At 38.0% G+C, this 13925-nt stretch overlaps 1 protein-coding gene across 7 annotated transcripts; it reads right to left on the reverse strand.

The window, feature by feature from the left end:
* Positions 1-781: 781 nt before the first annotated feature.
* Positions 782-13481, reverse strand: LOC101746460 (glucosamine-6-phosphate isomerase 2). 7 transcript variants are annotated; one of them, XR_009974811.1, is made up of 6 exons: positions 13262-13481; positions 8404-8641; positions 7844-8026; positions 6268-6452; positions 1969-3769; positions 782-933 (listed from the first exon to the last, which is right to left on the reverse strand). XR_009974811.1 is itself a non-coding variant. In XM_004922766.3 (6 exons), exons 2-6 carry the CDS (start codon positions 8627-8629, stop codon positions 889-891), a joined length of 813 nt encoding a protein of 270 aa, XP_004922823.1. In that variant the 5' UTR covers positions 8630-8641; positions 13262-13481; the 3' UTR covers positions 782-888. The 7 variants fall into 7 exon arrangements, 6 of the variants coding, with proteins under 6 accessions (XP_004922823.1, XP_004922822.1, XP_062527987.1 ...); XM_004922766.3 differs by having other exon boundaries at positions 3596-3769; XM_004922765.3 differs by having other exon boundaries at positions 782-1811; positions 3596-3769.
* Positions 13482-13925: the final 444 nt, after the last annotated feature.

A 13925-nucleotide genomic window follows, 5' to 3' on the forward strand; every position in this document is an offset into this window, starting at 1 on the left:
AATCTGATCGTTTGCATGGTGTTGGTGGTCGTAGGTAAGGGTTGAAAATGAAAAAAAAAAAAATATATCGAGCGCGTCAGATTTTCTAAGGGGGTGTTAAGTGAACTTAAAAAAAAGCCTCATTCAATAATCTGACGATTTCGATGTGACGCAAACTCGTGGCCATTATTATAATGTGCAAAAAAAATAGCCATTTTGAAATACTCGAGCGCGTCAGATTAAGGTATATATGGTTCCATTATGGGGTAACTTGTTGCCTGGTTTAGTAATCCATATTGGTACTTCCATTATTCGAATGGCCTGTGGAAGGTAGCCGCTATCTGCTACTATCCTGTCAATACTGGTCACAGTTTTGTTATCGCATTAGACGGAAGGGGCCCACCCGGTGTCAGGTTGTCAGCGAACATCACACACACCAGGACGTGGATTCTCCCACCCACCCGGAGACATGAGCTCGAAGTCACTATTGTATTGATTAACAGCTGTGCGATGTCACAGTATGCACGTACAATACATAAATAAAAATAGTTTAAAAAAACTATTATTCTATTTTTTATTTAGATTTTCTATAAAAGTGTATTTTGTTAGTTTTTTTAAACTATTATTTTATTTTTTTGTTGAATTTCAATTTTTTCAATATATTTTTTAATATTGAATTGTCATCGGTCCTTAGTATACCTTTCGAGTTAATCCGACGTTTTAAAATCATAATCAAAGATTCCGTTACAAACATACATACGTCTGAAGCCAATAAAAGCGCATTAAAAATTAAAAAAGACTGTTTTAATTAGGTAACCGCATTGTTTTTATTATATAAATGATACATAGGTACAATATACAAGCATAATGTTTTTCACCATGTCCTTAGAACTAAATATGGAATGTGTCTCATTGTTTTGCTTCTATCAGTTTATTGTGTTCCACCATTAAACTCTGTAATGGAAAAGGAATAAAAATAGGTTTTTGTGCTTTGCACTATACAAAAAGTTACACATTGTCTATCCAACTATAAAAAACTAATTTCGAAACAACTTTTGACTTTCAAAGGCACGCTTTTTGTATTTAATCTTCACAATTCATCAATTTTTAATTAATCACAGCACCAAAATTATCTTATGATTATAAATGCTTTAGTGTTCATGAGTTTCAATAAGACAGAAGTTGTCTTTTTAAAAAGTTGAAACCTTGAAAAGATTAGACGAACGTAAAATTCCGTGTGACAATAATTGCCTCTGTATTCAGCTATGGAGGGTGGAGTTAAGAAAGATTTAGTATCTTAAATGAGGAGATAAGAAGAACAGTGTCTTGCTGTAAGTAAGCAGCAAATTACAACTCAAAAATCCAGATAAATAGCTGGTATGATATGAATGTAGCAGTTTTAAATGGAGTGAAGACTAAGTGTGCAGAGATGAAATTTTTCGCGCCACGTTAATTACACGCTATAAGTCGGACACTTCATACACATAGTGAGCTCCGTCCATTCGATTAACAAAACGTTTTTGCATCTTGTACAAATGTAGACATCAGAAGCATAAGATCGTATAATTTTTTTCCAAAAAATGCCTTTATCTGATTCGAATACCTTGATTAAAACTAAACACATTTTGAAGTATTCTATTTGATAAGTTTGTATTATAGATATCCGTCGTTATGCTTCTAATGTCTAGGAATACTTTTAAAAACTAATGAGAAAGAAATAAGGTAAAATAATGTAGGTATCATCCCTCGTCGAGCGGAGAAGATCAGTGGATGATGTGCTGTATTTCGACTGGGGCGTCTGCTATCATCTTCTGGTGCTCCTCGCTCAGCGCCTGTCACACCACACGCACACGTGTACACTCAGATCGTACATCAAACGTAGTAAATATTGTCTTAAAAATCAGTATTCATCATAAATTTATTCTGACTATAACTCTATACATAAATCCCTTAACTTAATATAAAAAAAAAACTATTTGACATACCTACCGTTATAATTGCTAAATTAAACTCGTTACACAGGCAAAAAACATTCGTAATGAAATATGCATATAATATATGTATTGTATTTTTTTATATACCAAAAATATTTTACAAAAGCCAGAAGAAATAGATTTCATAGATAATCTAAAATTAATCGCGCCCCAAAAACTGTTTTTAGTTATCCCAAATCTATTGAATTTTTTTAGAAACAATTGCGTGGATTATTCTACTCCATAAGAGTTTAGCAATCACCGAAGCTATTACAGAAATTAGTGGACTGAGTGTACCCCGCGCATACAAACCGTGCTCCCAATAGCTTACAGTTAATTAATAAAAAAAATTATTAGTCTATTATGCAAGAAAACATGCATTAACCAAATTTTAAATTTTCTTTGCGACGTATTTTTTTTAAAGAGATTTTATGACCTGGTTACTGAGACCTTTAAGTCATGTCTTATTTTAATGAATATTCTTAATTTTATGAAAAATGATATTATGGAGTGAAATGAAATGAAAATGATTAATTTGAGACATTAATCAACTGGGATTAAATTAAATGAGATGATATGAGATGAAATCTAATCTCAGTAAAATGGTGGTCATTTACTAAGATTTTTTCAGTGGATTTTTTGGAGGATCCCGAGAAGTTACGTCCAGCGGCTTTATTTCATTTTCCCACATTTGGCACTTTCACAGATATTAAATGGTTAATAAACCACCATTATTACACATTTAAACCCGAAGAAACACTAAATAGACAAAATAAAACAAATTACACAACTTCACTCCTCGCGTTCCCGTCAAAAAGTCCTTTGCGACGTAGATAATAACTAAGTATAGTGCAACTAACATTTACAATTATCTATACCGAATAGCATTAGTTAAAGCCTTTGCCTTTTCATCCCCTCCTTTTTTTTTTAATTATTTATACATAGCATTTGCAATGTAAAGGAAAAACATGATTTTAGATTTAATTATTTATTTATATATTGGGGATAGAGAGTATTGTATGTTTGCACCATCCTATGTTAGTAGATATCCTATCCTAATAGATATTTTTGATTAATACCTGGATTTGTACTAAGGGCAGCCATATTACAAAACTAGCGAAGGGTCACATATTTTCAACGTGAACCTGGGTTGCCACTTACATCAATCACACTTAACGTCAAAAAAATTATTATTATTTCTTTAATTAATCATTTACATATTTATTCTTGTTTTCAATACTAAATTTAATGGCTAACAACGAAGAACTTAAAGCGTATATGTATTCAAATTTAAACTAGACTTAAACGTTAAGCAAACTATGCGCAAGCACTGCGAAGCGGGTTAGCAAGTAAAATACGACATGCATCCGACGACAAGACAGGTTACGGACTGGCCGGCCGATCGATTGGAAAACGCGGGTGATGTGCGCGCGCGCGGGGGCCACCCGTAGTGCTTGCGCACGGTGCGTCATTGCTAACTATATATAAATGATGTTTGTCACAAAAGTAGACAATATTAAAAATTAATATAATTTCTCAATCATCGATATATCCATAAAAATTTATTTATGTAACTACATAGTTACCCTACAAACTTACCTTTTATGATAATAATAAGACAAAGAAAAAAAAGCGCCACTAACCTTAAAGTATTTAACTGTTTTGACCCTCAACTCGAGTGTGGCGTCTTCGTCACACACGAAAAGCGCTTGAGGATGTTGCTGGAAGGCCGACACCGTCCACATGTGGTTCACGCCTTCCTCCACAGCCTTGGCAAGCGCCAAGGACTTGTGCACTCCTGTTATGAGGATCATGACCTGCGACGTAGAGTCAAAAATAATAGAGCATCACTCGGAGTCAAGTCGCGATGAAATATGTCACATCGTCTTCACGCATTACAACTGTTTGATCTGAAAACTTACTAATTTTACAGGAGTATGTTTTAAAGGTTTAACATAGGTAATTATGATATCTATATATATAAAAATGAAACCCGTTTTCCGTTGTCACGACATAACATGAAAACGGCTTGACCGATTTGGCTAATTTTGGTCTTGAATTATTTGTTGAAGTCCAGAGAAGGTTTAAAAGGTTAGATAAATATAAAAATATTCGGAATTAAATAAAAAAAACAATTTTGTTTTTCCTTTGATGTGTCCCCCGTCGGACGGATTCCTTTTGTTTGTTTTAAGTTTATCTTAAACAAAAGTTTAGGTCTTTTATTTATCGATTGAGGCACTACGAAGTCTGCCGGGTCAGCTAGTTTTTAATATTAATCAATTTTGCATCATTTATTTTTTATTTTTTATCAGTTACATTATCTGTCTTTTAAAGTAAGATAAAATTATGTATTAATTTTATTAATAGGTAGGTAATAATAGGTTAATAGGTCAAAATATAAGTAGGTAAACTCAAAAAAAAACTAAAACTAAACTACGCTCTTTTGATGCCCTTGTAGGCAGACGAGCATACGGCCCACCTGATGGTGAGTGGTTACCGTCGCGCATGGACTTCAGCAATGCCAGGGCAGAGCCAAGCCGCTGCCTACCGCTTAATACTCTCCACAAGCCTCTTTTAAGATTCTCTTTATGAGGAAAATACTGGTGATACCAAATGATTCCGCATATTAACTCAATTTCGAATATTTTTGGAAATTGTACACTTTTAATGCGAAAAGACGACATGTGGATTCACAATTTTACGTGAAATTCAAATGAGACAATAACTCTTAGAAGTGTAATGATTGTACATATTATTATAAGTATGTTTTATTATGGTTTTATTATGGGCTGTTTAATATTTAGGTTATGATTATGTTCAATTATAATTATTATCAACCACGTTAACGCCACTGCCCGTCTTGAAACATGAGTTCTAAGTCAGAGTTTTTACAGTTCAACAGCTGCCCCTCCCTGTAAACCGAACCTCATTACTGCTTCACGGCAGAAATAGGCAGGGTGGTGGTACCTACCCGTGCGGGCTCACAAGATGCCCTAACACCAGTAATTACCAAATTATATTTTTTACGGGTTTCATTTATATTACACGATGTTATTGTCAGTGGAAGTCACTCGTGAACATTTTGTCAAGTACGTATTTCATTTGAAAGATTTCTTGTACCTGCCAGCGGAATTCGAACGCTGACACAGTGTCATCGCTCGATACGAATGTAGCTGGCGTCTTATCTTTTAGGCCACGACGACTTCAGACTTGACTACATTTAGAGTGATGCTCGGACGAACAAACAATGTACTCTGGTTAGTTTTATAACAGTAAAGATCAATTCTGATCGTGGCTTATCCACCGCAGCCTATACGCAGTTCGAAGTCGTTGTGGCCTAAAGGATAAGACGTCCGGTGCATTCGTATGTAGCGATGCACCGGTGTTCGAATCACGCAGGCGGGTACCAATTTTTCTAATGAAATACGTACTCAACAAATGTTCACGATTGACTTCCACGGTGAAGGAATAACATCGTGTAATAAAAATCAAACCCGCAAAATTATAACTTGCGTAAACACTGGTGGTAGGACCTCTTGGGAGTCCGCACGGGTAGGTACCACCACCCCGCCTATTTCCGCCGTGAAGCAGTAATGCGTTTCGGTTCGAAGGGTGGGGTAGCCGTTGTAACTATACTGAGATCTTAGAACTTATATCTCGAGGTAGGTGGCGCATTTACGTTGTAGATGTCTATGGGCTCCAGTAACCACTTAAGGTTTAAGCAATAAAAAATAAAAAAACCTCAAAATTCGGCACGTACTAACTTGATATCCTGCTTGACTCCATTTAGCTACGGACATGTGATCAGCAAAGCGGAGTTAGCAGCAGTTGCAGTGTTATATTTTAACGACACACTTAAAATTAGCTTTTTGGCTATAATAAAAATCAACTACAGTGTGCTTAGTGCAAGTTTTTTAACGTTCTAGATAGCGTAAAAGTTAGCTCATATTTATATGGAATGGGGTCGTTTGCGTACGTTTGCCGCTAGGGGCGCTGTTCCAACTGCATACAAAATTGAGTTAACTTTTACGCTATCGAGAACTTTTTTTATTTTTATTTTATTTCTTAGATGGGTGGACGAGCTAACTGCCCACCTGATTTTAAATGCCCATAGACATCTACAACGTAAATAAGCCACCCACCTTGAGATATAAGTTCTAAGGCAGGGGTAGGCAGGGTGGTGGTACTTACCCGCGCGGACTCATCACAGGTCCTACCACTAGTAAAAAAACAAAACGAACGAAAAAACGTTAAGAAACTCGCACTAAGCACATAGGTTTCTTCGATTAAATAAACGTAATGTAAAATATCTGACCTCTTTAGCGTCCATAACAGTTCCGACTCCAACGGTGAGCGCCTGTCGGGGCACCTTGCTGATGTCGTTGTCAAAGAACCGCTTGTTGGCGTCCAGGGTGTCGTAGGCCAGGGTCTTCACTCGCGTCCGAGACACCAGCGAGGAGCCCGGTTCGTTGAACGCGATGTGACCGTCCGGACCGATACCTGCATTTTTAATCCACAAGGGTAATAAATGAGAATTAACCGCATTTTTCTGTCGCGAAGCAGTTAGACCTTCCGATATACCCTGAAGGAGTTCACAGCGGTTATATTATAATACAATAAGGACTTTCGACTTCATTTTTCAAAAATATTTTAGTCGATAATATGAATTAAATGAATTTCATTAAAATTTTAATTATAGGTTAGCCTAAAATAGATTCTCGATCGGGTACGGGCCTTTAGGGTCCACGTCTCAGAAGCGTACAAGAATATGGAGAAGATAAGGCTTCTAAGGAGAATTGACGCATTTGAAATGTGGTGTTGGCGCAAAATGTTGGGCGTATCATGGACGGAGCGCCGAACAAATGTGTAAATTCTCGAGGAGCTAAACGTCAAGACCCGTCTATCTACAATCTGTATGCAGCGTCTCTTCAAGTACTTCGGACACGTGGCCCGACAAAATCCTGAGAACTTGGAAAAATTAATAGTTGTAGGTCACGTGGAAGGAAAGAGAAGTCGAGGAAGATTGCCCACCAGGTCGACGGACATTATCAAGGAGGCCACAAACACCAGCGTCCCGGGCGCCATTAAGCAGGCCGAATGCAGGCAACATTGGAGGAAGCTGGTGCAAAAACTGGACCAAGGTGGTCACGACCCTCAGTAATGAGGAAACGACAAAGAAGAAGAAGAAGAAAATAGATTACCAACAAAATGACAGCTCTGTAGTCATATTTAGAACGTGTCAACGTCTTCACGTACCGATACAAGCGATACCTACTAAAATATATGGATTACATACGACAAAGTATGATACTGTTACGCCGTAAGAGCAACGCCATCTATCGTCGAACAGCAGAAACGAATATCAAAAGAACAAGTAAAACCGAGGGCACTCGAAAAGTACAACGCCATCTATTATCAAACAGCGGAAACACATATCTGGCCTTATCGAGAATGTTCTCGATAATTCTAGGGATTTCGTCTCGACTATAAAAGCGACACAGCGAACAGATCACCTGAAGCGAGACGGGAGAAGTGAATTGTGAGTTGTAAACTGTTCTGTGAGTGTTCCAGGTGTTAAATACAGTTTTAAGTTGTACTTTGGTGGAACTTCTATTTATCCCGAACCTCAGCGCGTAACAATACATATCGACGCTTTAAAGGCAAACGTGACTAAGCGACAATGCGTGAACTTTACAGTAGAATAATTTAAAGCTAAAATACCTGAAAAAAAATCTATTTTAACGAATCTAGCTGTAGGATTGAAATGATTTTGATAGAACTAGAAATATATTTTTTTTGCGCAACGAATACGGTTATTGCCTATCATTTATGTAAAAAGCAGTTATTGTCGCTTAGTCTCTTTCAAGCGCAGATATTTCATTCAGACCAACCTCCGATGAACAAATGCACTCCGCCAGCCTCCTGTATGAGTTTCTCAAAGCGTTGACACTCGAGCACTAAATCGGATGCGTTGCCGTCGAGCACGTGCGCGTTGCTCGGCTCTATGTCGATGTGTTTGAAGAACTCGTTCCACATGTAGTAGTGGTAGGACTCGGGATGGTCACGGGGAAGACCTAGCGATGGAGGAATCATACCAAAATGAAACCCGCAAAATTATAATTTGCGTAATTACTGGTGCTAGGACCTGTTGGGAGTCCGCGCGGGTGGGTACCACCGCCCTGCCTATTTCTGCGGTGAAGCAGTAATGCGTTTCGGTTTGAAGGGTGGGGCAGCCGTTGTAACTATACTGATACCTTAGAACTTATATCTCAAGGTGGATGGCGCATTTACGTTATCATCGACTATAATGGGAAAAGGATACAGTGAAAGTAACTCGTCTAATACTCATTATCGTATTGTTAATAAAACAGTCCGCTATTATAGTTCTAAAATAGGTGGACGGCTGTCTAGAAATCCAGTATAAAAAAACCTACATCATCAAAGTCCTTACCCACATACTCGTCCATGTTGAAAGTGGTCACATATTTGAAAGATAACTTCCCTTCCTTGTGGAACTCTATCAACCGTTTGTACATGCCGAGGGGCGTCCCACCGGTGGGCAGGCCCAGCACGAAGTGTCTTCCCGGACCCGGAGCGAACTGCGTGATCCGCTGGAGAACGAATCTGGCGGCCCAGTCGGCAACGATGCTGGCATCTTCGAGAATTATAAGACGCATAGTTCGGGATTACTGGAAAGAGAAATGTTTTTTTTTTTTTTTTATATCATTGCTTAGATAGGTGGACGAGCTCACAGCCCACCTGGTGTTAAGTGGTTACCGAAGCCCATAGACATCTACAACGTAAATGCGCCACCCACCTTGAGATATAAGTTCTAAGGTCTCAGTATAATTACAACGGCTGCCCGCCCTTCAAACCGAAACGCATCACTGCTTCACGGCAGAAACAGGCGGGGTGGTGGTACCTACCCGTGCGAACTCACAAGACGTCCTACCAGCAGTAAAAAATATTATTCATTGTTCATGTTAATTCAATGTTATCTAATCATTTATTGATTAGCCTCAAGCGAAAGTGGATTTTAATGTTTTTAAAACAAAATCTCTTTACCCATGCTGATTTGTTTTTAAACCCTCACTATTTTAACACAAGGACTATAAAAATTTCACTATCAAATGCAACTGCAAACATTGACTCACAAGACACGAATTTAAAGCCTCAGTTGCATTGAATATAACTTACTTAACCTTCTCATAACCGGTATGCGTAATTATGTACTTCGCGGGAAGAACAAAGAAGACAGATGGTAAACAATTTACGAAGCTACTTAGAGCTTATTCGGAAATTTTCGTTCATTTAATAAATATATAATAGACTAGCGATATATAATAGACAAGCCCTCGCTTCGCTTCGGAAACATTAAATTTTATTATTGATAGCTGAGTCCCGCGATGTTACCCGCGGTTATTGTCGTACCGCGGGTGAGGTCGCGGGGCGAAGCTAGTCTAAAAAACGTAGCCTAAGTTACTCCTTATATCATCAGCTACCTATCGGTGAAAATCCCGTCAAAATCGGTCCAGCCGTTCCAGAGATTAACCGGAACAAACAGACAGACAGACAGACAGAAAGACAGACAGACAAAAATTGTAAAAAATGTTATTTACACCGTATATAAATTCATATGCATGTAGTAAAAAACGGTTATTTCAATATTACAAACAGACACTCCAGTTTTATTTATATGTATAGATGGATAATAACTTGGGTAATTTGATTAGTGCTTGATAAACGCGCAACGTAGGTAATACTTGCGGTGCACTTGAAAATCTTTATATCACTATAAACAGTTGTTATCTTCTATACATATAAATAAAATCGGAGTGTCTGTTTGTAATATTGAAATAACCGCTTTTTACTGCATGGCTATAAACATATATACGGTACAAACACCAAAATAACATTTTTTACAATTTTTGTCTGTCTATTTGTTCCGGCTAATATCTGGAACGGCTGGACAAATTTTGACGGGACTTTCACTGATAGGTCCCTGATATAAGGAGTAACATAGGCTACTTTCTAGCTTCGCCCCGCGGCGTCACCCGCGGTACGACAATAACCGCGGTTAACATCGCGGGACTCAGCTAGTATAATAACATAATTATGAAATATTTACACTGCGTATAGCGGGACAGACACCTGTGAAAGCAAAACGATGCTTTCGCAATGTGTATTGCTCCTTTCACCCTTATTTGAGTCGACTATTATCAAAGCCGGCAATGTGACTTTTGGATAATTATTGGTAAATCAGAAAAACGAAAATTATTGACTTTGTATTCCATTGGCAGTCACAAAACTCTTCTGAACGACATCTTAGATAAATAACAGGTTAAGTATTAACCTTTATTTAATGCAGGTTTTGAACCGTATTCTTTGAAGGAGACTATTATATTCAAATCAATCTGTATTGACATATCAAAAATTTTTTTTTGTCCAAATGCACAGATTGCCCCCTTTGATAATAGACGACTCATTTGACCCTACTTAATCGTCGGTAGCCTAATTTCGCTATTTTAATTACGCGCAGACGGGTAGGGTAGGGAGGGTAGGTTGAGCTCACAAGGCCTAGCCTGGGAGAACTTGCTAACATTAGCCCTAGCAAGAACAATGCTTCGCTGTGTCTACCATCAGGTCAGAATCTCGACCCACTGAGAAGATTCGACGAGAAATTCAGTAGGTTGTGTCTGCGACCTCAAAATATAATACATGATAACGTTATATTTTATTAGATTTATATGAGTCATTGACTTAATTAAACTTAATTGTAATTTTTAGTTTCATTTTTTATTTAAACTTCGACTTTTTCTCCAATGATTTTGGTTCAAGAAATTCTAAGCGAAAATCATAATGATGCGAAACGTTGGTAAGTGTGGTACTACACTGGTGGTAGGGTGTATTGTAAGCGGCTATGGAGAGGTACCACCATCCCGCCTACCCCTGCTACCAAGTTGTAATGCGGATCGGTTTAAAGGGCGAGAAAGCAGTTTGATGGAACACAGTTGTGAACCAGACCTGTCTTGGAGCGTGTCTGGTACATCATGTCCATATGCTGCGACAAACACTTTAAATTAAGTGCTCCGTGAGCTCATTTACCAATCGACAAAGTATAATTATCACAAGCTCAGCACAGGAATTAGTAGCGTAGATGGTTCCTACTAAAATACCTAATTCCTGTGATGATGATAGGCCTAAGTTCGCATGGATACTTACCACCATTTTGCCGTATATGATCCGGCGCAATATATCGTGTTCCGACCTCAAGGTAACGATAAAAGTTTTTTCAATGCAACTGACACTTTGACCGCGTGTCATAAAGTGTGCTTGCTACATTTTGTCAATGAACTTCGGTAACATCTTTATCATTAAGGAGTGGCACTGTCTGTACAATTAGTAAATCTCAAAGCGTGAGCATATCGAACTGACCGCCTTATCAAGTACGTTAACCCACAATGATATTGACGCGTTTTTACAATAAAAAAAAGGGTTCATCAACATTCATTATCTTTATTTGACTATTTGTCATTTCGCATTGCAATTGGCTTTAATCAAACAGGCGGCGACCGCGTATTGATTTACGAACAAACAAATGTTTGTTTTGTTCTCGTATAACTATCCATCATTTTATTGTATTGTTTTGATGGCGGGACGATCTGAGGGCCCACCTAGTGTTAAGTGGTTACCGGAGCCCATAGACGTCTACAACGTAAATGCCGCCACACACTTTGAGACCCAAGTTCCATTTATCTCAGTTTTTACAGTACAACTTCTGCCCCACCCTTCAAAACGAAACGCATTCTGCTTCACGGCAGAAACAGGCAGGGTGGTAGTACCCACTCATGTGGGCTGACAAGACGACCTGCCACCAGTAATTAAACAAATTAACATTTTTGCGGGTTTGATTTTTAATAAATGTTGTTATTCCATCACCGTAGAAGTCAATCGTGAACGTATTGTTAAGTACGATTACATTTGTTTCGTCATCGACAAAAATAAATTTGAAGCTATTTAGAAACAATAATGTTGTAACGTTTCCATATCTCTATAGACAAAGACGTACTACTAGTATAGTGACGTCAATGTTCACGTGCAGCATAGATCTATTCCATTTCACAGCGGCTCTAGCGGCAAACGCAGGCAAAACGTTCCAACTCCATATAAATTTGAGTTAACTTTTACGCTACCTAGAACATTAGAAAACTCGGACTAAGCACACTGAACTTGACTGGCGCCACCCGCTACAAGACGTGAGAGCTTGAAGCCTCAATTCCGTTGTGTAAAGGCTGTTAAAACTCTTGAAGCCGGAAAACAGGACTGCTTCGTACAGTAAATAGGCGAGATGGGGATACCTATCCATGTGGGTTTACAAATCCGCCCACCACCAGTAGCTTACGTATACACCGTAACACGAACCCGAACGTAAACCAACACAAATTCCTGCCTATTTCTGCCGTGAAGCAGTAATGCGTTTCGGTTTGAAGGGTGGGGCAGGCGTTGGAACTATACTTGAAACCTTACAACGTATATCTCAAGGTGGGTGGCGCATTTACGTTGTAGATGTCTATGGGCTCCAGTAACCACTTAAGATCAGGTGGGCTGTGAGCTCGTCCACCCATCTAAGCAAAAAAAAAACAAATATACATTCAGTTTTGTGGCCGTGTGTTCATGTGTCTTTTGTGTCTGATGTTAATAGCTATGCCCCGATCGACTATCTACCTTTTCCCAATAAGTAATCAACTGTAATTTTACGTCACGGTCCAAAAGTCAAATGCCAACAGACGTTTGTCCGTGACGTGACCGTGAGCCGACGACCTTTTGAGCGAGATGCACGCACGACATCGCTGAGCCGGACCACCAAGTTTCTGTATTATTTCTGTGTTGATATTGTCATTCAACAAACCAGCCTTAAAGATAATACTTTCCGGTAGACGTTTTGTTAGTTAGTAACTTTGTATGCAAGCAGCGGTTTGTATTATTGGAAATACGAATGCAAGAATACGCTTAACAACAATTGCCTCGTCCACTCATTGAATATTGTGAATTGTGAAAACATAGTTAACAAACAAATTTGATCATAGAAAATATACAAACATTAGTTAAAAAACAAAAACAAAATTTTTGATTTTCGTAAAATAGAGTTGAACTTTAAAACAAAATATTTATATACTAGTAAATAAATTAAAGTACACTTTAAGTCGTTTATTATATACCCGAGAAGTAGATAATTACAGACTTGAAAATTGTTAAACAAAAAAAAATACGTAAAAAATTAGGTCATCGACCTTTGTAAGGTTACCTACCTTTCACACGTTAGCGGTGACAATATCTTATTACGGAGAATACGAACGGATTCCACTTCTTGAAAAACAAAAGACTACTGCTTAGAATGACTTTTCTCTGAGTTATGAAGAAAGTAAATAATTTCGCGATAGTTTGATGTAGGTTTATAACCTATTGAAAACAAGCTGTTGTCAAGACTACTCAAATATAATTGACAATATGTTGACAGTTGACATTCTATTAAATGACTCGACATTACGTCAAGAGGAACCTATATAAGTCTATGAGAGGAACAGACTAAAGATAAATCTAGACTTCACTCCTTAGAGTATACATACTCTAATCTCTTATCTTCTTTGGGCGGATTGTAGCTAGCCAATTATGCTGCAATCAGTAAGTATTTAGCAAAGTATGGTAGTTCAAAGCTTTGTCCAAAAGTTTTTGTAGAAGAAAGTTCGTTCGTCTTTTAACGTTTTCTCCAGACTGAATTCTTTGGCATATAAGCTTATGTATAGTCTAAGCTTTACTGTGATTACCCAGTTTTTCAACGTGCTCCATAAAATAACAATTAATTCCAAACCGAATTACATACCTGTTTCAGAATTGGACGTTTTATTTAACGGTTTTTTTTTATGAACGAGGGATTACTTATGGCCCGGAGGACTTGGGAATTTCACCAGGACA

The sequence above is a fragment of the Bombyx mori genome, chromosome 14 (genome assembly GCF_030269925.1).
Source record: "Bombyx mori chromosome 14, ASM3026992v2".
Classification (NCBI taxonomy): domain Eukaryota; kingdom Metazoa; phylum Arthropoda; class Insecta; order Lepidoptera; family Bombycidae; genus Bombyx; species Bombyx mori.